The sequence below is a fragment of the Macaca thibetana genome, chromosome 12 (assembly GCF_024542745.1).
Source record: "Macaca thibetana thibetana isolate TM-01 chromosome 12, ASM2454274v1, whole genome shotgun sequence".
NCBI classification, from domain to species: domain Eukaryota; kingdom Metazoa; phylum Chordata; class Mammalia; order Primates; family Cercopithecidae; genus Macaca; species Macaca thibetana.
In genome coordinates, this window is record NC_065589.1 from 99,042,399 (window position 1) to 99,064,491 (window position 22,093).

At 38.1% G+C, this 22,093-nt stretch overlaps 1 protein-coding gene across 1 annotated transcript in view; it reads left to right on the top strand.

Moving 5' to 3' along the window:
• The first annotated feature begins 20,575 nt into the window (after nucleotides 1-20,575).
• The window catches only part of LOC126932656 (uncharacterized), a 262,990-nt gene continuing 261,472 nt past the window's right edge, over nucleotides 20,576-22,093 (top strand). Inside the window, exon 1 of the mRNA XM_050751745.1 lies at nucleotides 20,576-20,939. Coding sequence (XP_050607702.1) covers nucleotides 20,664-20,939 — 276 coding nt within the window. The 5' untranslated portion in view covers nucleotides 20,576-20,663. The remainder of the gene's footprint in view (nucleotides 20,940-22,093) is intronic.

The following is a 22,093-nucleotide window of genomic DNA, read 5'->3' on the forward strand; positions in this document are numbered from 1 at the left end:
AGGTAATTAAGGTAAAATGAGGTCATGTGGGTGGGCCTAAATCCAAGACTGGTGTCTTTATAGGAAGAGGAGATTAGGACACCCAGAGAAAAGACCATGTGAAGACACAGAGAGAAGACAGCTATTCAAAAGGAGAAAGGCCTCAGAAGACATCAGCCCTGCCAACACCTTGATTTTGGACTTCTAGCTTCCAGAACTGTAAGAAAATCAATTTGTTGTCCAAGGCACCCAGTCTGTAGTATTTTGTTAGGGAAACTCTCAGAAACTAATAAACACAGTATGCCCGGGTCTAAGTATGGTGCCCATACATAGTAGAAAGTGAATTGACCAGATTTAGATATCAGGAAGATTTCTGTGGCTGCAATAGAAATGGATTGGAAAGAAGGAGCAGGAAGAGGTTGTCACAGTAGTCCAGGGGAACATGATGGTGTCTTAGACCAAAGTGGGGCAGTGGAGATGGAGACACGTGGATTGGTTGAAGATAGATACGTTCAGTAGATAAATCAACCATGCTTGGTGATTGGTTAGACAAGGAAGGTGAAGAAGCCATCAAGATGACATTCTGGTTTGTAAAACAGGAAACATGGAGTAGAACCAGATTTGGGAAGAGGCTCATCAGTGTGGTTTGGGACAAATTGTGTTTGAAGCAACTTCCAGTCATAGGATTATAGTGGTCTAGATACCCTGAATATTCTCCCACTACAAATGCTAGAATGCTAGATACAATAAAATAAATAATCTTAATAGCTGAGTTTGGAAGAAAGAGAAATCATCAGCGTTGCCAAAAGGAAGAGAGAACTGAGAACCTGAACAGCGATTGCATAAGCTCACATGGCAGGAGTATGGCTGGCATGGGCTGGGGAGGTTGTTATGGTCTCAGAAACCTAGAGGTTTTCATTTTCATACTCACAGAGACAGAAGACAAGGCCTTGGAAATTCTGGAGGGAGGTGGGGTATGGTGTTGAGCCTGAACCCCTTGTGTAAATCCAGGATCATTTAAGGACTATCCCTTCAGTGAATTGGTAAGACTAAAATAATATATACATAAGCCAAAGAGAAAACAAGGAAGCTTATCTATCTAGGTTTGGGTAGACAGTGGAAAATAAGCCTCCCCAGATAATTTGTAATCACAGACGTATACCTCCTATGAGCTCAGTGTCCAGATTTCATGCCCTGAAAAATCCCATGTTCACATGTCAACATTTTGCCAGCAGAAGCAAACGAAGAACAAATCTGGTGTGATAAAACATCATACCAGGCCACACATGATTCCTCCAGATGAAGCCTATTAAAGATGAGCTCACCATTCAAAATTACAAAACACACAGGGAAACAATCCACCTTGAGAGACTTAGAAAAGAGTAAAAACAGCAGAATCATACCCCAAGGAATTTCAGATAATAGAACTACCAAAGGTGGATTATAAGATACCTAAAGTTTAAAATGATTAAAACTGAAGAGAAATAAAATGTATTAAAAAATAAGATGCACATAGATTTTAAAAAGAATCAATTAGAAATTCTAGAAATGTAAAATAAAGCTTTTGAAGTACATTAAATGGTTTTAAGGGCATTTTAGATACAGCTTAGAGGAAATTCATAAACTAGAAAATAAATCTAAGATTATAAAGACATACATATATGAAGACATATGTATACACACACACTATATGTGTATATAAGGCATCTAGTCTATCCAATGTGTATATAAATTTCTTTCTAAACACATACATACACAAATATATACATAAATGTTAGAATAAAGAAATTTCTTTGAATAGGAATTTCATAAAGACTCTGTAGAGGGAATTAGAGAAACTTTGCATATCAAAGCAGATTACCACGAATGAATAATAATAAGATTGACAAGAGACTTCTTAATAGCAACACAATCGAAAAAATAAAATAACATCTGCAAAATGTTGAGAGAAAGTAGCTACCAGTCAGCAGTTCTGTATCTATATATATTTTATATCCTATGCCTGTGTTATTCAGGAATTAGTTCCAATACAAATATTTATTTCCAGATAATAAATGAGAAGCTATGATTCATAGAACTTTGTTGAAAACCAAGTCAGAATGTTCTTCAATAGAAAGAAATTGAATCCAGAAAAGAACAATGTAAAAAAAGCAATAGTGACAAAATAAAATAGCAAATATTTAGGTAAATCTAAGCAATATTTCTGAATAAAAACAAAATGGAACATTTTTTAACTTTACAGTAGTTATTTCTGAGGGGAGGAAGGCAAAACTGGTCAGGTCAACCCTATGAGTAATGTTTTATTTCTTAAGTTGAAGGGTGAACAGAGGCTATGATGATTTCTTTTTGTCTTAAATATGCCATAAGAAATTTAGAAATAAATAAATGACATATTTTTTTTTTAAGTTCAGTGGATACAAAGGTCTGAAAGATAGTAACATTTAAGATTGGTAGGGAATAATCAGACTTTAAGTGTTCTTATATTCTTGTATTGTTTAGATGAAGGGTAGACATATTAATTAACTCTAAGCCTTACAAAGCTAGGGTAGAAGAACAGAAATAAAATATGTTATTTCCAAACAAGAAGAAGTTAAGAAAAAAACTTGATTGGCCCCCAAATGAACAAGAAAGCAGGAAAACATAAGGGCAGCAAGTAGAAACACAAAATATAATGGTGGAGACAAGTCCAAATACACAAAGCATTACAATAAATTAAACACTCTAATGTTGCCAGCTAAAACAGACATTGAAATATTGAATTTTAAAAATTCAGGTAAATGATGTTTACTAAAGACACATCCAAACCTTAAGGGCACAGAAAGATTGGAAGCAAAATTCTAGGAAAAGAAAAACTAGCAAGTACTACCTGGGAAAGGAAAGTCTTATATTAAGATTAGAAAAATAGACTTTAAGGCAAAAACCATTACTGAAGCATTGTTAAGAATAACAGTGCCCAGTGCATAATTGAGAAAAGAATAAGTCACTTGAGCGGGGCGGGGTGGCTCACGCCTATAATCCCAGCACTTTGGGAGGCTGAGGCGGGCAGATCACGAGGTGAGGAGATCGAGACCATCCTGGCTAACACGGTGAAACCCCATCTCTACTAAAAAAAAAATGCAGAAAATTAGCCCGGCGTGGCAGCAGGCACCTGTAGTTCCAGCTACTTGGGAGGCTGAGGCAGGAGAATGGTGTGAACCTGGGAGGCGGAGCTTGCAGTGAGCCAGGATCGCACCACTGCACTCCAGCCTGGGTGGCAGAGCGAGACTCCCTCTCAAAAAAAAAAAAAAAAAAAAAAAAAAAAAAGAATAAGTCACCTGAAAGACATAGCAATTCTAAATTTGTATGCACCAAATTTTTAACACTCTTCTCTCGCTAATTGGTAGATCAAGCAGACAAAATCTTAGGATATAGAGGATTTGAAAAAGACAAATTTTAAGTTTAATATGATGGATATATATTGAATCTTGATCCCAACAGTTTGAGAATATGAAAACTTTCAAGTGTACTTGAAGCATTTACTAAATTGACTACCATGATGGTTAATTTTAGGTGTCAACTTGACTAGATTAAGGGATACCCAGACAGCTGGTAAAGCATTTTTTCTGAGTACGTCTGTGAGAGCATTTCCAGAAGTGATTAGTATTTGAATCAGTGGATTGAGTAAGGAGGATCTGCCCTTAGTGTGATGGACACCATCCAGTCAGTTGAGGACCTGAATAGAACAAAAAGGCAGAGGAAAGCTGTATTAGTTTGTTTGCACACTGCCGATAAAGACTATACCCAAGACTGGGCAATTTACAAAAGAAAGAGGTTTAATGGACTTACAGTTCCATGTGGTTGGGGAGGCCTCACAATCATGGTGGAGGAGCAAGCCATGTCTTATAAGGATGGCAACAGGCAAAGAGAGAGAGGGCTTGTACGGAGAAACTCCCATTTTTCAAAACCATCAGATCTTGTGAGACTCACTATCATGAGAACAACACAGGAAACACCCACCTCCGTGATTCAATTACCTCCCACCATGTTCCTCCCACAAAATGTGGGAATTGTGGGAGTTACAATTAAGATGAAATTTGGGTGGGACAGAGACAAACCATATCATCCCACCCCTGGCCCTTCTCAAATCTCATGTCCTCATTTCAACACCAATCATGCCTTCTCAACAGTCCCCCAAAGTCTTAACTCATTTCAGCATTAACTCAAAAGTCCACAGTCCAAAGACTTATGTGAGACAAGTCCCTTCTGCCTATGAGCTTGTAAAATCAAAAGTAAGTTAGATACTTCCTAGATACAATGAGGGTAAAGGCATTGGGTAAATACGGCTGTTCCAAATGGGAGAAACTGGCCAAAATAAAAGAGCTACAGGCCCCATGGAAGTCCAAAATCCAGCAGGACAGTCAAATCTTAAAGCTCCAAATTGATCTCCTTTGACTCCATGTCTCACATGCAGGTCACACTGATGCAGGAGGTGGGGTCCCAGGGTCTTTGACAGCTCTGCCAGGTCCTTTGCAGGGTACAGCCTCCCTACCAGCTGCTTTCATGGGCTGGCATTGAGTGTCTGTGGCTTTTCCAGGTGCACAGTGCAAGCTGTCAGTGGATCTACCATTCTGGAGTCTGAAGGATGGTGGCCCTCTTCTCACAGTTCCACTAGGTGGTGGCTCAGTAGGGTGTCTGCATGGGGGCTCTGACCCAACATTTCCCTCTGTACTGCCTTAGCAGAGGTTCTCCATGAAGTCCCCGCCCCTGCAGCAAACTTCTGTCTGGACATCCAGGCATTTCCATACATCCTCTGAAATCTAGGTGGAGGTTCCCAGTACCCAATTCTTGACTTCTTGAGCACTGTCAGGCTCAACATCACATGGAAACTGCCAAGGCTTATGGCTTACACCCTCTGAAGCTGCAGCCTGAGTTCTATGCTGGCCCCTTTCAGCCACAGCTGGAGCAGCTGGAACACAGGGCACCAAGTCCCTAGGCTGCACACAGCATAGAGAGCCTGGGCCTCACCCTCAACACCACTTTTTCCTTCTAAGCCTCCAGGCCTGTGATGGGAGGGGCTGCCGTGAAGACCTCTGAAATGCTCTAGAGACATTTTCCCCATTGTCTTGGTCATTAATATTTGGCTCCTTATTGCTTATGCAAATTTCTGCAGCTGGCTTGAATTTCTCCTCAGAAAATGAGATTTTCTTTTCTATCACATAGGCTGCAAATTTTCTGAACTTTTGTGCTCTGCTTCCCTTCTAAAAGTGAATGCCTTTAACAGTACCCAAGTTGCATCTCAAATGCTTTGCTGCATAGAAATTTCTTCTGCCAGACACCCTAAATCATCTCACTCAAGTTCAAAGTTCCACAAATCTCTAGGGCAGGGGCAAAATGCCACCAGTCTCTTTGCTAAAATATAACAAGAGACGCCTTTGCTCCAGTTCTCAACAAGTTCCTCATTTCCATCTGACACCACCTCAGCCTGGACTTTATTGTCCTTATCACCATCAGCATTTTGGGCAAAGCCGTTTAACAAGTCTTTAGGAAGTTCTAAACTTTCCCACATTTTCCTGTCTTCTTCCATGACCTCCAAACTGTTCCAACCACACTGCCTGTTACCCAGTTTCAAAGTCACTTCCACATTTTTGGGTATCTTTCCAGCAGAACCCCACTCCTGGTACCAATTGCTTGTATAAGTTTGTTTTCTTACTGCTGATAAAGACATACCTGAGACTGAGCAGTTTACAAAAGAAAGAGGTTTAATGCACTTACAGTTCCAGGTCACTGGGAAGGCCTCATAATCATGGTGGAGGAGCAAGTCACATCTTACATGGATGGCAGCAGGCAAACAGAGACTGAGCTTGTGCCAGGAAAGTCCCATTTTTAAAACTATTAGATTTCATGAGACTTATTCACTATCATGAGAACAGCATGGGAAAGACCCATTCCCATGATTCAATTACCTCCCACTGGGTTTCTCTTGCAAAACATGAGAATTATGGGAGTTACAATTCAAGATGAGATTTGGGTGGGGACACACTCAAACCATATCAAAAAGTGAACTATTCGTCTTTCTCTCTCTTCTGGAGGTAGGATACCCTTCTTCTGCCCTTGTACACTGGAACTCCAGATTCTCTAGTTTTTGGACTCCAAGACTTGCATCAGTGGCTCCCCGCCTCACCCACCAGGTTCTAAGGTCTTTGGCCTCAGACTGAGAATTACACCATTGGCTTCCCTAGTTCTTAGGCTTTTGGACTTGGACCAAGCCATGCTACTGGTTTTCCAGGTTCTCCATCTTGCAGATGGCCTATTATGGGATTTCTCAACCTCCATAAGCACGTGAGTCACTATCCTTAATATCCCCTCACATATCTCTCTCTCTCTCTCTGTGTGTGTGTGTGTGTGTGTGTGTGTGTGTGTGTGTGTGTATTCATTGGTTCTGTCCCTATGGAGAACCCTGACTAATACAACCACTAATTGGGCTTTAAAGAAAACCTCAACAAATACAAGGGGTTATCTGAATATTATTAATTTAGAGTTTAGAAAGTAGATTTCAACACAATGTCACTAAATTAGAAATAAAAAACAAAAATGCTCAATATATTTGAAATGTAAAATATATATAAAGTAAGTTATGACTTGAAAATTTTGGGAGATGAAAATATTACATGGCAAAACTTGAGTGATATTCCTTCTACTTCCTGAAAAATTCAGTGCTGAAGCCATTAGGTATAGGTGGGATATACCAAGATAGGAGGAGCTGCAGTGTCCAGAGGTGGTATCAGAGCCTATGGACAATAAGAGCATCACTCTGGGATGGCAGGCAGCCTCGCATGAGAAATCAGCCTTAACAGGGTGAGGAAGTATTCACACAGGCAGTTGATGTGGTTAGGGGAGTCAGAGTCCAAACAGCGAGAGGAGGACATCTGTATAGGGCAAGGGTTCATAGTGGGGATGGAGATAGATTGCATAAAGTGGGGTTGATTGCATAAGTAAATATCAGAAAAATTATGGAAGCTAGCTTTCTCACCAGTAGAGAAGGGATCTACATATATGGCAAGAGAGAAAACTAGAAGAAACGTGCGAAATTGCAGATGTCAGCATAGACTCATGGTATTCTATATAGAGAGATAGACATAGAAATTAATTTAGATGTAAATACGAGGTATACACACACATATACCTATCTCGGATAGGACCTGGAAGTAACAACACTCCAACAGGAGCATGTACAGCACCCACATCTTGGCTTTGAGGTATCATTTTACATAAAAGGAAATAGGACTTGGAGAAATGGCTGATTCCAGGCCTAGAGGAGAAAAAAAAATTCAAGAAAGCCCAGAACTTATTGTGCCAGAAAGCAAGGAAGTATTTTTTTAATGATAAAGGTATGTCAAAAGTGCCAACTTAAAAAGGTTCCTACTGACCAAATTGGCCATAATTTGAGTGCCAAAATTAATACTGGTAGTATCAGTGATAGTAACTTACGATATTAAGTAAAATATGAGGCCTTACAAACATAAATAAATGAGCAAATTAAAATGTGATGAGGAATGATATTTTCATAGTACTATGGTTTAAATGTATGTGTTCCTCCAAAATTCATGTTAGAAACTAATACTCAGTTTGTAAGTATTAAGAACTGATTATGTTATGAGGGCTCTGCCCTCAAGAATGGATTAGTGTTCTTATAAAAGAGGATGAAGGAAGCCTAGTGAGTTTTTGCCTCTTTTTGTCCTTCTGCTTTCTGCCATTGAGGACTCAGAGACAAGGTGCCATTTTGGAATCAGTGAGCAGCTCTCATCAGACACCAAATCTGCCACCACCTCAGTCTTGGACTTCCCAGCCTCCAGAACTGGGAGAAATAAATTTGTGTTGCTTATAAATTACCCATTCTTCAGTGTTTTGTTACAGCAGTCTGAACAGAGTAAGACACATAGTTTCAAAGTACCTTCCCCCAAAAGGGGGATAAAGGTAACTTTATGATGGAGGAGCGTAGCAGACATCTCTTTCATGAAATGGTCAAAGTGAGTATCAGTTACTGAAACCACTTGTGACCTTGTAGGATGCATTGAGAAGAACACAGCATCATTGCTATGATATTATAACCTTAACTATGGGAAATTCTATAAAGTAACTGAACTCATCCTCAAACGCATTGAAGTCATAAAAGTCAACCACAGACTGAAGAAGATTCTAGACAGAAAGAGACTAAAAAGATATATTAGCTAAATGCACTGTGTGATTCTGAAGTGGATCCTTTTATTTCAAAAAATATCATTGCATTAATTGGTGAACCTGGAATGTGGTCTGTAGACTAAAGAGCGGAAGTGTATCCAAGTTCCTATCTGCTTTTATTGGTTGTTTTGCAGATAAGAAATTCTTATTAGTAGAAAACACACATTAAAGTGTTTGGGGGCTAATGAACCATGGGGTTAATTTACAAGGAAAAACAAAATATTTGTACTGTATGTACAACTTTTTTGTAAATTTTTAGTGTTTCAAAATTTAAAGAAAACATCCAATAGCAAAACTTTAAAATGCATAACGTAGTTTAAGTTGTACCAAGAGGTAAACGCACGGCCTTCACAATTTATAATTAAAAAGAAGAAAGATGAAAATTAGAGCTGGATGAGGTAGCATGTGCCTGTAGTCCCAACCCTAGAGAGGCTGAGGAGGATTGCTTGAGCCTGGGCAGGAGTTCCAGGCAGTAGTGCACTATGATCACACCTGTGATCCTCACTCTAGCCTAAACAACATAATGAGACCCTGTCTCAAAGAAATAAAGGAAAGAAGGAAAGTAGTGAGTTAACTGTTCTAGTCAACATGTTAGGGAAAAAATTATAAACTCTAAGAATAGGAAATTAAAATGCCAAACAACAAAATAAATGAACTAGAAGAGAAAGAAACAAGAGAAAGGATAAGTGATGACCTTTATTCACCTTTGGGCAGTAGCTAAGGCTTTCTTCTTTACTTGTGTAAGCAATGAATGCTACAACAGAAAAAGAGAGGAAAAAAGAGTCAGTTCTTAGATTTTTGAATTTCAAACCCCTTGGCATTTGTGTATTACACAGGAAGGCCCTAAAGATCTCAAGACATGACATTAATTTCATGGACAAAAGAAGGATATCACAGGGCACAGAGCTTTGATGTTGGTGGCATCTCCGTGAAAGGACTTTGTGCCCTGACCCTCTCACCTGAGTTGGGAGAAATGCCCATAGGACAGGAGAATCTGGCAGCAAAAAGCTCTATGGTCTTATATCTTGGGAGAACCCAAGGAGGACTTCAGCCTCACCAATTCCAATTTCTCTGTGCTCGCCATACCGCAGGAGAAGTAGGAGAGAGGTGATTATGTGGGGTGTTCAGGTAACCAGTCTGAGAAAGCTTCTGCATTCCCCACATCCTGATGGGTCTCCAAACAAGTCACATAGCTTCTGTAGGCCAAAAATGCTGAGTGGGATTTGGCCTAAGAGGCCTCACAGTGGGTATAGTAAGGTTAGGGTTAGGGTGGGTTTAGAGAGGATGGTAATATCTCAGAGACTTGATTGAATTGACACTGGGGGACCAGAATGGACAACATATCTTTGTGGATGTCAGCATGAAGAGGTGATGACTTGTCCCCTTGTTTCTCTGTAAGCTACCTTCAACAGAGTTCTAAAAATACCCCAATGGCTCTTTTATAAGTTATGAGACAGATGGATGGATGGATGGATGGATGGATGGATGGATGGACGGACGGATGGATGGACAAATGAATAATAAAAGGGAAATCCCTAAAGTACATCAATTTAAAAGCCACTGTGTTTCAGGACTTCACCTGGAAAGTCACCTAGTAGAAAGCCAAACTACCCTCATTCTCTCATGCCCATCTTCACACTGCTTTCCAAGACAGCAGCAATGAAGCATGGGAAAAGAATAGGTTCTTATATACTTTATCGTTCTGCAGCTGAAATAGTCCCAAGGTCAGTCAATAAGCAAGTGGCTTTGCCAAACAGCACATTAGAAGAAAAAAAAAATCATTGGGAGCTTCAGAAACTGACAAGTGTTTGAAAGAAGACGTGTACTCCAAGTTTGCTTTTTATTGAAGAAAAATAGGGGGCATTGGAATTATTTTCTACCCTGTTTGAAATCTTATCTTTTTATCTTGGCCTTTCTTGGTTTTTATTTGTATACTTAGAGAGATCTTAGTGGGAGCAAATTTGTAATTCTAAAGCAGTCTACAAATGTACACTCACATAGCATAACCAAACCACAATTTTATGTAGATTTTTTTCTCTGTCTTAGATTCTGCAGTTCTTAAAGGAAAATGTGAATGCAATGGTGTCTCACAACCGCGATTAGAGAAGTCCAAGGGAAAAGAGTACAACATGTTGATCAACTTTGGCAGTCCCCACATACAGCGTGATTATATTGTAATACTGTTTGATGCAATCGTATGTTTGATCAGTTTCAAGAGATGAATATCACCTCACTTCAAACAATATGATACAGTCTCATTGTATGGAATTATGGCTGCTGTCAATCAGCATATGGCATAACCCTTAAAGTGCCATCTTTGGGGAATGTCATAAAAATGATTGCAACACTTGCATTAATTAGTAAGTTTTTGCATTAAAACCAAGCAAAACCTGTCAAGACGATGTATCTTCTATATCTCTGTTCATTTTTGTTATCATAAAAGCACGTATATAACCCATACATGCATACACTCAGCTGATTAGCTGAACTTGTTAGAACAGCCATGCTAATAAAAATATTGTGAGTGTGAGCCCCTCTGTTTGGATCACTAAACAATCTTTTCTGTATTTTGTTTGATGATCCCAAATATACATCTGATTTGAACCAACTATCTTATCATAGTGAGAGATAGGTGGAACGTAAGGACAAACATTAGATTATCACCAGTTCTATGGTCTCAACAAAACTCAAAATTTAAGCTTGACAAATGACAAATAAAGGCACGTGCATATGTTTACATGTGGTAAATATAAAATCAGAGTCTTTGGAATGTCATTAATTTCACATTGTCAAGGTTCATGGACACAGCATGTTGAGGAAATCAGAACTGTGATCTATTTTTACATCAGCTGTGAAATAATTTCCCTCTTGTTTGAAGATATTTATTATTTGATATTGTCTTGGTCTTAGGTTTTGCCGTCTTCACTTAGTAATACATGATTTTACGACCTTGACCTGAGACTTCACACGCTTTCCCAAGGAGGCTAATACCAGATTCAACCATGTTTGTTGATTGTCTGCATCACCAGAGTATTATGAGCCTTTTCCCAAGGAATTCCTCACTCATCATGTCTCCTGGCATCCTTCCTACCTTCCCAGTGTCCTTTACTCCTTTATCAACTGAGCAATTATTGCTGCGATAGTCAGACTTCTGAAATGGCCCCAATGTTCTCTGTCTCCTGGTATTCCTGATCTTTTGGAATCCCCTCCCTTTGAATGTGGACTGGTCCTAGTGACTTCTTTCTACTGAATAGAATATGGCCAGAGTTATTGGATGCCACTTCAAAAATTAGGTTATAAAAGACTATGTCTTCAGTCTTGCTAGCAGAGTCCCTTTCTCTCTTGCTGGCTTTGATGAGGTACATTTCCATGTTAGAAAGCCCCATATGGCAAGAATCTGAGGGAAGCCCCTGGCCAACAGCCAGGGAGGAACTGAGACCCTCTTTCCAGTCACCTATGAGGAACAGAATCCTGCTCAGTTACCACTAAGCTTGGAAGGGGATCCTGTCTCAGTTGAACTTTGATGTGACTGTGCCACCAGCTGATATCTGAATTGCAGGCTTGTAAGAGACCCTAAAGCAGAGGACCCTGCTAAGCTGTGCCCAGATTCCAAATCCACAGAGTCCGTGGAGTAATACGTTTGTGGTTTTAAGCCACTAAACTTTGGGTTTATTTGTTACACAGGAATAGACAACTAACACACTTACAGTTGTCCCTCAGTATCAAGGGAATTGGTTCCAGGACCCATGCAGATACCAAAATCCACTGATGGTCAAGTCCTTTTGTATCATAAAATGGGGTAGTATTTGCATATAACCTGTGCACATCTCTAGATTACTGATAATACCTAATACAATGTAAATGCTGTGGAAAGAGTTGTTGTACTGTGTTGGTTTTTAAAATTTGTATTTTTTAATCATTGTATTGTTTTTATTTACTTATTTATTTACCGAATATTTTTTATCCTTGACTGGTTGAGTTCACAGATGTGGAACCCACAGGTGTAGAGGGCCGACTGCACAGCTTCTTTTGTAGTGACTAGTAAAATAGTGCAGGGAGTTAGGCATCGTCACACTTGAGCCTTCAAAATATAGAAGGTTTCATACTACTGGCAGGTTTTGTGGAAATGCTGACCAGGTCCACAAAGACCTATGCGCAGTCCAGTCTCTATGACCTTCCAGTAAAGATCCTACCATCACTCATGGGCAAGAATATTGACCAGTGTTTAGACTTTGGGTTAGGATTGTAAAGTGTTGAAGTATAGAGCTGCCCTTTCTTTTTCCAATGCAAGTTTTGACATACTGGGACTGTGGAAATATCACATGGTATATATTAATGTCACCAGCGCTACATAGACATACCTGTGTTGCTTTACAGATTCTTTCTCACATCCTCACGTTATGTTGGCAGCTTGTTGAATTCTAGGCTTTGGGGTAGAATTTTTGACAATTCTACTAGAACTTGAAAAAATGAGAGGTAGATTGTCTTCAGCGAATATTTGAAGAATAGGTATTACAACAGGGTTATATAATTTGTGAAATATTTTATTATTTACTCAATTATCCACATTTATAGAGGCCAACTGTGATGAAAAGTATTTACAACAGTCAGTAATCAAACACTTTTTATTTTGAGATTTAATGCATGTATTCAATCTCTGCTGAGTGTTTTTAACCTAATATTACGAATGTACTGTTTCATTGATTCCTATCTCCTGCTGGTGTCGAGACAACCCAGTCAGGAGCTGGCTGGCAGAAGGAAGTCAGTTTGGTACCGGACATGGTCCCTGGGTGGGCCAGGTGTGATTTATCAAGAATTTATTTATTTGAAAGTTCCCAAGTACTCTAGGATTTAAAACAATAATGAAAAAAATACCTTTTTATTAGATTAACAAATGTTTTTCAAATGAATTATACTCCGTTTAGATTATAAGGAAAATGGCTCATGCACAGTTGGTGGGAGTGTAAATTGGCACAACCGTCTTGGAGAGCAATTTGACAAACTACTTCAACATTGTAAGTCCATTTCATGTCTACAAATTTATGCCAAGAAAATAAATCTGAACTTGCAAAGATGTTAAAAGATGTTTATGAAAGCACTGTTTATAAGAATAAAAAATGTATGCAATCTAAATATCTGTCAATAGATTTAAATACATTATGAATTATACAAAACAAAGGCTACAATAGCCAGTTAATGAGAAACATTTGTACCATAGAGAGGTATCAGCAATCTATTATTAATTTTTAGTTAGTATTAACTATACACACATACACACACACACACACACACACACACACACTATGGCTCCAACCTTGTTTTAAAAAATGACAACCCTGTATAAGCATGGGCAAGCTACTGAGAGCATACACCTACACCAAATCATTAAAACTGGTTTTCTCTAACAGAGAAATTATTGGGAGATATTTGAATACTTTGCAGCAAGCATGTATTATTTATTAGTCAGAAAATAGCTATTTTCACTTTGAAAAAATTCTAGATATTAATTTTTGTCTTTTTTGGGCACTGAAAAAAAATTCAACACATAATCATCTGTTTCATTTTGTCCTCCAGTGGCTCATCTATTTTTTATTTCATAGATCAGTTAGCATTTATTAAGCACCTATCATGTGTCTAGCACTGTGGTTGTCACTAAAGAAACAGATGAATGAGACAATCTCTGACTCAAATGAAAAAGACATGAATTTCACATGAAATAAGGTTTACAGATGCTCTGTTAGAGTAGATGCAAGATAAGGTGGGGGTCACAGAAGAGAGTGATCAATTTAAAATTATGAAACAATTCATCAGTATGTGTGTCATCTCTGCAGGTATTGCATCCACTACAAACTTACAAATATCTTGATACTGATTTTATGGCATATACTTTTAATATCATCTCCATAAGGCCCAGAGTCTTGCTGATGGTGTGCCAAGTATTCAAAAAAATACTTTGGCATTCAATCAAGATAGTCATTGCTGGAGTAGTGCTTTTCGAACTTTTGGAATTTAAGACTCATATTCAAATACTAGAATATGCAGTGGTACATCGGAATGAATTTAAAAATTCGAAGCACACTAAACAAGTAAGTAATAACTTCCGGCATAATAAGGTCTTTGTGTGTTTGTAAAGTACCCAGAGTATCCAAGATAAGCCAGTCACATAGTTTCCACTGAGCACTCAGTGTTAGAGTAAAATGTTTGTATTCTAACAACAATCATAGGTTAACTATATTTGTAGGAACATATATGTAATTCACATAGAATATATATGTAAATACACTTACAGAATGCATACTCATACATGCTTATCCAGGAAGCAAAGATTTAGTAACCACATACACCTTTTATTACTGCTTTGACGTTTTTTTACTTATCACAAATAGCAAATTGGATGAAAGAGCAACTATCCAAGTCAACATTTCATCAGAACAGACATCAATAAAAGCTAATTCCCGACGTTTGACGGCACACCCCTACAGGTAGAATGCACACCACTAAAGGGTGTTTTACCAGAGACTATGTGCAGAAGCAGAATTGTCACAAACGTATTGCATCTATTTGTTTTGTTAGCAGCAGCGAATCTGTACAGGTCTGCAGCAATCTCAATTATTGCCTCCTCAAAAGGAGTTTGACCGAGGGGCGTAAGGCAGAGTGAGAGACCAAGGCAAGTTTTAGAGCAGGAGTGAAAGTTCATTAAAAAGTTTTTTGAGCAGGAATAGAAGGAAGTAAAGTGCACTTAGAAGAGGGCCAGGCAGGCGACTTGGGACAGTCGAGTGTGTGGTTTGACCTCTGACTTGGGGTTTTATACACTGGCATGCTTCGGGGGTTGCGTCCCTTCTCCCCTGATGCTTCGCTTGGGGTGGGCTGTCTACGTGCACAGTGGCCTGCCAGCACTTGGGAGGGGCTGCATTTGCAGTGTGTTTACTGGAGTTGTGCGCATGCTCACTTCAGGTGTTTTTTTCCCTTACCAGTTGAGTGTTTAAACTCTGACATTTTGTCTCTTAGTGACTTGAGGCATTTTTCCCTTACCAGTCCGGTGTTCCTAGAAGGTTATATATCAGTTAAACTCTGCCATTTTGCCTCTTAGTGTGTATGCTTAAGCCCACTCGCCCAACTCCTGAGATCTTACCCGGACGCTGCTGCTCACCAGTTTCAGGTGTTTCTATCTAATGGGAGACGACTGCTCCCTGGCACCAGTAGCAAACAATTATTATTTTAGAGAGGCAGCTTAAAAACTGCCTGGTCATCACCTGACATTCCTGGGAGGGCGGCGGCATCTCCTTCTCTGCTCATGTCTGCCTGACTACCTACTGTAACACTTTCAGTGGAGCCAATTAGTTGGTGTCTTTTTTCATATATATATATATATATATATATATATATATATATATATATATATTTTTTTTTTTTTTTTTTTTTTTTTTTTTTTTGAGATGGAGTTTTGCTCTTGTTGCCCTGACTGGAGTATAATGGCACGATCTCGGCTCACCGCAATCTCCACCTGCCAGGTTCAAAGGGTTCTCCTGCCTCAGCCTCCAGAGTAGCTGGGATTACCGGCATGCACCACCACACCCGACTGATTCTGTATTTTTAGTAGAGAGGGGGATTTCTTTCTCCATGTTGGTCAGGCTGGTCTCCAACTCCCGACCTCAGGTGATCCACCGGCCTTGGCCTCTTAAAGTGCTGGGATTACAGGCGTGAGCCACCGCACCCGGCCTGTTCATATCTTTGAAGTGATGACGGTACTTGGAAAAAAAAAAAAGTATTGGAATCGTTTATTCAGGAAGTACTTGCCCCCTTTGTAAAGGTTTTCATATCTTATGCACAGAGAATGATAGAACTCCCACTCTCCTTTTCTCATTTTCCTGTCATTAATCAGATGACACACTGAGTGAAGGAAAGAGGTATGACTGTAATCCCAGCACTTTGAGAGGCAGAGATGGGAGGATCACTTGAGGCCAGGAGTTTGAGACCAGCCTGGGCAACATAGCCAGACCATGTCTCCATTAAAAAATGCAAAACAAAAGAAAGAAAATTAGGTGGAAGAGGAAAAGTAAAAGACAAGACAACTAAAGAACAGAAGAGAGAAAGGAACTGAAATTTTGAATGTGAATACAAGTGCCTCAGTTTCTTCATCTATCACTGTGAAAATGTCAGGACATTTGTTGTTAGTAATGACCACTTGGAAAAAGGGTTCTTTGGGATGAATCCAGCTATGTGCAACTTAGCTCGAATTACATTCTGAAATCTGTGAGACCAGTGAGACATTGTCCGGTTGAAAAGTTTCTAGGCTTAAATCAAGCTGCAGAGGGTCTGTCTAGTCCAAGCTTTCGTTAAATGACTGTGCAATCCAGATCACATTATATGCTAAGTGTGTTCCAGTATCCCTATTTGCTGAAAAAAGGAAATAGTATCTAAGCTACCCATCTCACATGCGTAATGTGAAAGTCTAAGAGACATTGAGTACATGAGACATTTCAGTACAAGTGTTCTTAAAACATTCAAAACCAATGCAAAATTCAGACCTCAGAACCAAATAAAGTTAATTTTTCCCCCACTAAACCATTAATGAGTGACTTCAGTTAATAAAAGGGTGTGACTTGCCAAGGAATGGATTAGTATTCATTATAAAAATTACATTATAATTAATGCAGTCATTAATGATCTACCAATCAATATCAATTGAAGGTCTATTATTTTAAGGAGGACGGGCAATTAGCAGTTTGACACCATGAAAAAGAGATAACCAGCTGACTGATGGGTCTCCATCAACTTTAATTTTAATTTGTTTTAAAAGTATCTTCTTTAGGAGTGAGTTTAGATGCACATCACTCTTCTTTCAGAAAATGAATATCTATATGTTGTTTAAAAAACATCAGAATGACAAAGAATGAAGTCCGGCATATGTAGCAAGAAATGAGCACATCTTCTAAATGGGCTGGATGGTATGGTGTAAGTTCTATTCTCTCGCACAGTAATATAACTGGATTGCTCTTTAAATTAAGTGAATTTGTATGTCCGCTTTCTCTTAATGGAATCAGTTTTGATATACTCTTTGTTCATGCTGTTACCGGCTTCAGTCTAAGGTTTCTTTGTATTAACTTTTTAAAGTTACATTACAAAGAGGTTTTAAGATTTCCCAATAGGCTTTTATTTAACTGAAGCTTTTGATCTCAAACCTGCTGGGGCCTAGTGAAATCCTTACCAATTCTCCAGTAACTCCTCACTATTGGAATTTGAAAAGACCCACCTGAAGGATTTAACTCCCTGTATGGCTTCAGCCACCCTTCAGATCGTGCTATTCAAGCAGACAGCGAGGGGTTCTAGTGTGCCCTTTGTGATCGCTAAGCAGCCTAAGGTGTCCTTTGCAGAAGTTGTACTCCTGAGGAAATAAAAATCAGGAGGACACAGACCTATATACCTTATTTCCTGCTATCTTCAGTTAGAGGGGGATGGCAGGGGGTCTGCTTAACATCCTTTGCTACCTAAATACCTTTTGGACATGGGAACTCAATAAAAGAACTTTCATTGCATCCATTACCCTACTGCAGTGCATAACAAATTAGATTTAAAAGGCTACTTTTTTTCCCTTACAGCAATTTCCATCATTTTCTTTAAAATGTCAATTTAGTGTCTAGTGACAGAATATTCTATAATGTATTTTAAAACTCTATAATGCCAATTATGCTAACTGAACATTATTTCCAAAGAATTAGGCTTATGTAATTACAGAAAAATCGTCGTTTAAAAGACCAGGTAAAGAGAGAAGTAGAGAATTGATTCATGCTTAAAAGGTGTTAAATATAAACTAGCTAAAACAAATACTGTTTCTGGAAATCTTTTTAAAAATGAATATATGCATTAATTTTCTGTTTAACTCTCAACTCCTGGTTTTAGAACAATTTTGTATTTTAAGTTGAAAAATGTTAATGTCAAATATTAACCTATTTTTAGAAAGGATAAAATAATTCTAAGAAAATTCCCAATTATAATATTTAGATACCTTTATTTCATTTGCATACTCCATCGTGCAGAGATTTTAGAACATGTAAACAACAGTAAGCATGAAAAGCAAATAAAACTTCATAAAGAACACAGTATTTGCTGCTGTATGTGGGAAGAACAGATATAGCTATGGACCCCTTCTCCTGTGTAAACATTTATCTTTACCTTTCTATTAACCTGATGTAAAGCCTCTTCATTATTAACAAATTTTTTAAATTCTATGTTGATAAATAGAAATCAACTTATTCCTATGTTACTTCTTTGTATCAGATGTTACTATCTGTGACAAAGCCTCAAATTAGCTTTATATCACAGAACTAGAAAGAAATATGTGTTTCCAGAAGTTGTAAAATGTTTGCCATTTAGTTCCACTGTGATTCTAGGGCATATTCTCTCACACTGTACACGCGCCACATATTACTAGACCTCAGAGGCTCATCCATCTCAGGGTGGTTTCGCCCCTTTGGGCTCTCGTGTAACTACAGAAAACCAGTCTTGAACAATCTCAATTCTGAATATGTGGTAGAGTTGTCAGAGAATCTTTTCAGTCTGGGTTTGAGGAATAATGTTACCATACCTGTAGAACATGACATAGTTGTTTCATATCTTGATTTATTAATTTCCATAAACATTTGTTACACATCTGATTTGTAGACCTTTATGAGTAGCTGTCTAGTGGAATGTTATTTTCTGCATTTAATAATAACTGATTATATGAAGATAAGGTGCCATGAATTCTTTCTCTGGAGAAATAGGGCTCAAAGACTTGCAGAACTGTGAGAATGGGGGAAATTATGAAAAAAATTTTGGATTTTTATGGATAATATAATACAAATGTTACTTAAGATATGTTGTGTTCCAGTAATCCTCTGCTCCTTTGTGAAAACAAACAAACAAACAAAAACTAGGCATTTTTAATGTGTGGGCAAAAGGTTTAATAAAGTATTTCTCATAATCCAAAATTTACCCTCATCACTCTTATTTATAGTATAAATGGTTACAATTTTGGAGATGGTTACTCTTGCAATACTTATCATTTTTAAAATGTAGATCACCTTTGATTAAAAAATGATACTTTCAAAAATTTAGCCTCTGGGGATACTCACAAAATTGGTATAGCTGTACTTAGAAGAATGTTCATTAGAGCATTATGCATGAGAATAAACAATCATGGTCCATCTAAATATCCATCAATGTGCGATTGTTAATAAGATATCAAATATCCTTGGTAAGAGTACTATTGTGGTATCATGCCTATGAAATGTCAAGAAGCAACTAGTTAATGGACACGGTAACCACTTTGGGTAGATGTTATTTGTTTGACATTTTATGGGTTTAGAAAGCAAAGCACAGATAAATTAAGTAACTTGTCAAAGTCACAGAATTACTAACGCTGGGGATAGGATTCAAATGCAGCTAAGTCATTTGGTCCCAAAGCCTGCAGTCTTATCCCTTCTACTACAATGCCCATAGAGATTCCAAGAATGAGGCAGTTTTAGACAGCTTCAAATGGAAAAGATGTCCAAGAATTACTGGACATAAAAAAATGAAGTCACAAACAGAAAGTATAGTATGGTGTCATTCTGGTAAAAGTTACATACATATTAGAAGACTTGGAGAGGAAATCTGAAGAATTATTCACCAGGTTGTTCATATGAGAGTTTCTGTGGGTGGGAATCTCGATTTCTATTTTAGATATCTGTAATTTTTAGATATGTTATAAAAGTGTATAACAATAGTTTTTTAAAAATATCAAAATATAATTGGAAAATTAATAACAGCAGTGAATTATTTTATCAGCATATGTAGTATTATTTTCAGAATCTCAAGTGCTGGCAGTCAATTTGGCCTTTTTTTTTTTAAACAAAGTAGAAACAAATTGTATCACATAGAATGTTCATAATATGGACATTAATTATCACAGTTGGTGTTTGAGGGAGGCTGGTGTTCTATGATAAAGAAAGCTACAACACTGAGAGTTTTTTCCTATATAAGCAAATTTTGCAAGTGATTTAACTGTTGAATAAAAGCACTTTTTATCAATAGAGTTATAATTATTTTTATTTCACATTCTCTATATTAGAACATGAATGTTTATTCTTTTAAAGCTTTTTATTTTTTATGGAAGGAGGATTCTCTCAACCTTTCCAATATATAAAAACACTTACTCACATTTGCACTATAAACTGCTTACATGGGCAAACACTGCATTCCAGGTTCCTAGGGAGGGAAATTCTGCATTTTATTCTGAAGTTACAAATGATATTTAATATACTACTGGGTTAAGCACTAGGTTTAGGCTGGCTCTAGCCCTACTTTATGCATTTCAGCATTGAAAAAAAAAATCAGTAATGGGTAATGCTATCAAAAATGCTAATCCAAAGCTTTGCTTATGGATATCATATTATTTTAAAAGGTAATAGAGAACATTCCCTGTAATCAAGGGTGAGTCAAGGAAAATGGCATCTAAGGGAGTATGTCAGCCAAACAGAAAACTTGACCCAACACCAAGCTCATTGTCAGAATCACAGCTGCCTCATCAACCAATGAGACTGAAAGGGAGGCAGCCGGGAAGTCAGGTGCCGAGGCTGGAAAGACTCAGTGCCAGACCCATTGGCAGTTGGCCCTTCAGCTGCTGTACAGCCCCGGCGGGGCCCAGGGGTATTGAATCTGGTGTTGGACCACAGGAGGAGAGTGAAGTGTACAACCAATATTGTCAACAGCAAGATCGTCAAGTGAGTCCTGATAATATATTCATGGGAAGATACATTGTTCTGCTTCTAGGTTCTGTAGGGAAGGAGGGCCCAGGGAGAATGCATGTTGCAACTCTGCAAGCAGAATCTACCCCTCTGCCCATAGAAGCTGGTTGTGGTTGTTCAGTTTTCCTTCATCTTTTTGATTTCTGCAAGTGGCATGTTTTACTTGCTAAGGAAGGTCTTGCAAAATATGAGGTGAGACGTCAATACTAACTTTAAAAGGGGAGGTGTGGTCAGAAGGGACGTGATACTCAGATTTTAAGAAGAAAATGGATTTTTGAATTTGGCATTATTAACAGAGAGCTGTCATGTTCCTTTGCCTCAACAGAGAAAATAAGTGACCCAAAATAGAAAATAAATGACCCTTTCTGTGATTAGCAACTCACTGTGTTTGTTTAGTGTCAAGAGTGCTATTAGTAACTAATAAAAATTTATAATCATGAGATCACCTCCCCAAACAAAAATGAATAAACAGAGAATACATCTTTATAGCAAGTCTAATGGCACCTTTGCAGCTAAGGAGTCTGGACCTAGCAGAGTATCCTGCACGCCTGGAGCAGGCATTTCATGAATGTTGAAAAATGAGTGTAGTTTGCTGAATACTGAACTTGCCTTTGCAGTCTATATCCCTCCGCAAATAATCAGCCTGTTGTATGGCCTCCAGATTTATATTACTGCATTGTCACTTTGGTGCTGAGATTTGGCATAATTACTTCAGGAAAATATCCCTTATTGATACACACATTAGTCCACTGTAGTGAGTGGCACCTGGTATGGGCCCCTAAACCCGATATATTCTCAATAAATGCTTGTTAACCTGAATAAGAGTCACTAGGAATTGTGAGACATTATGGGAGTATGAAAGACATTATAATTTCTTATCATTTATTTACTTGCTTATTTTTACTTTTTTGAAGATGGGTTTTTAAAATATTTTAATTTTCTACCAGCTTTATCGAGGTATAATTGACAAATAAAAAATATATATTTAAAGTAGACAATATAATGTTTTGATGTATGTACACATTGTGAAATGATTACCACAATCAAGCTAATTAACAAATCCATCACCTCGCATATAGTTACTTTTGTGAGTGTGTATGATGAGACACTAGAGGTTTATTCTCTTAGCA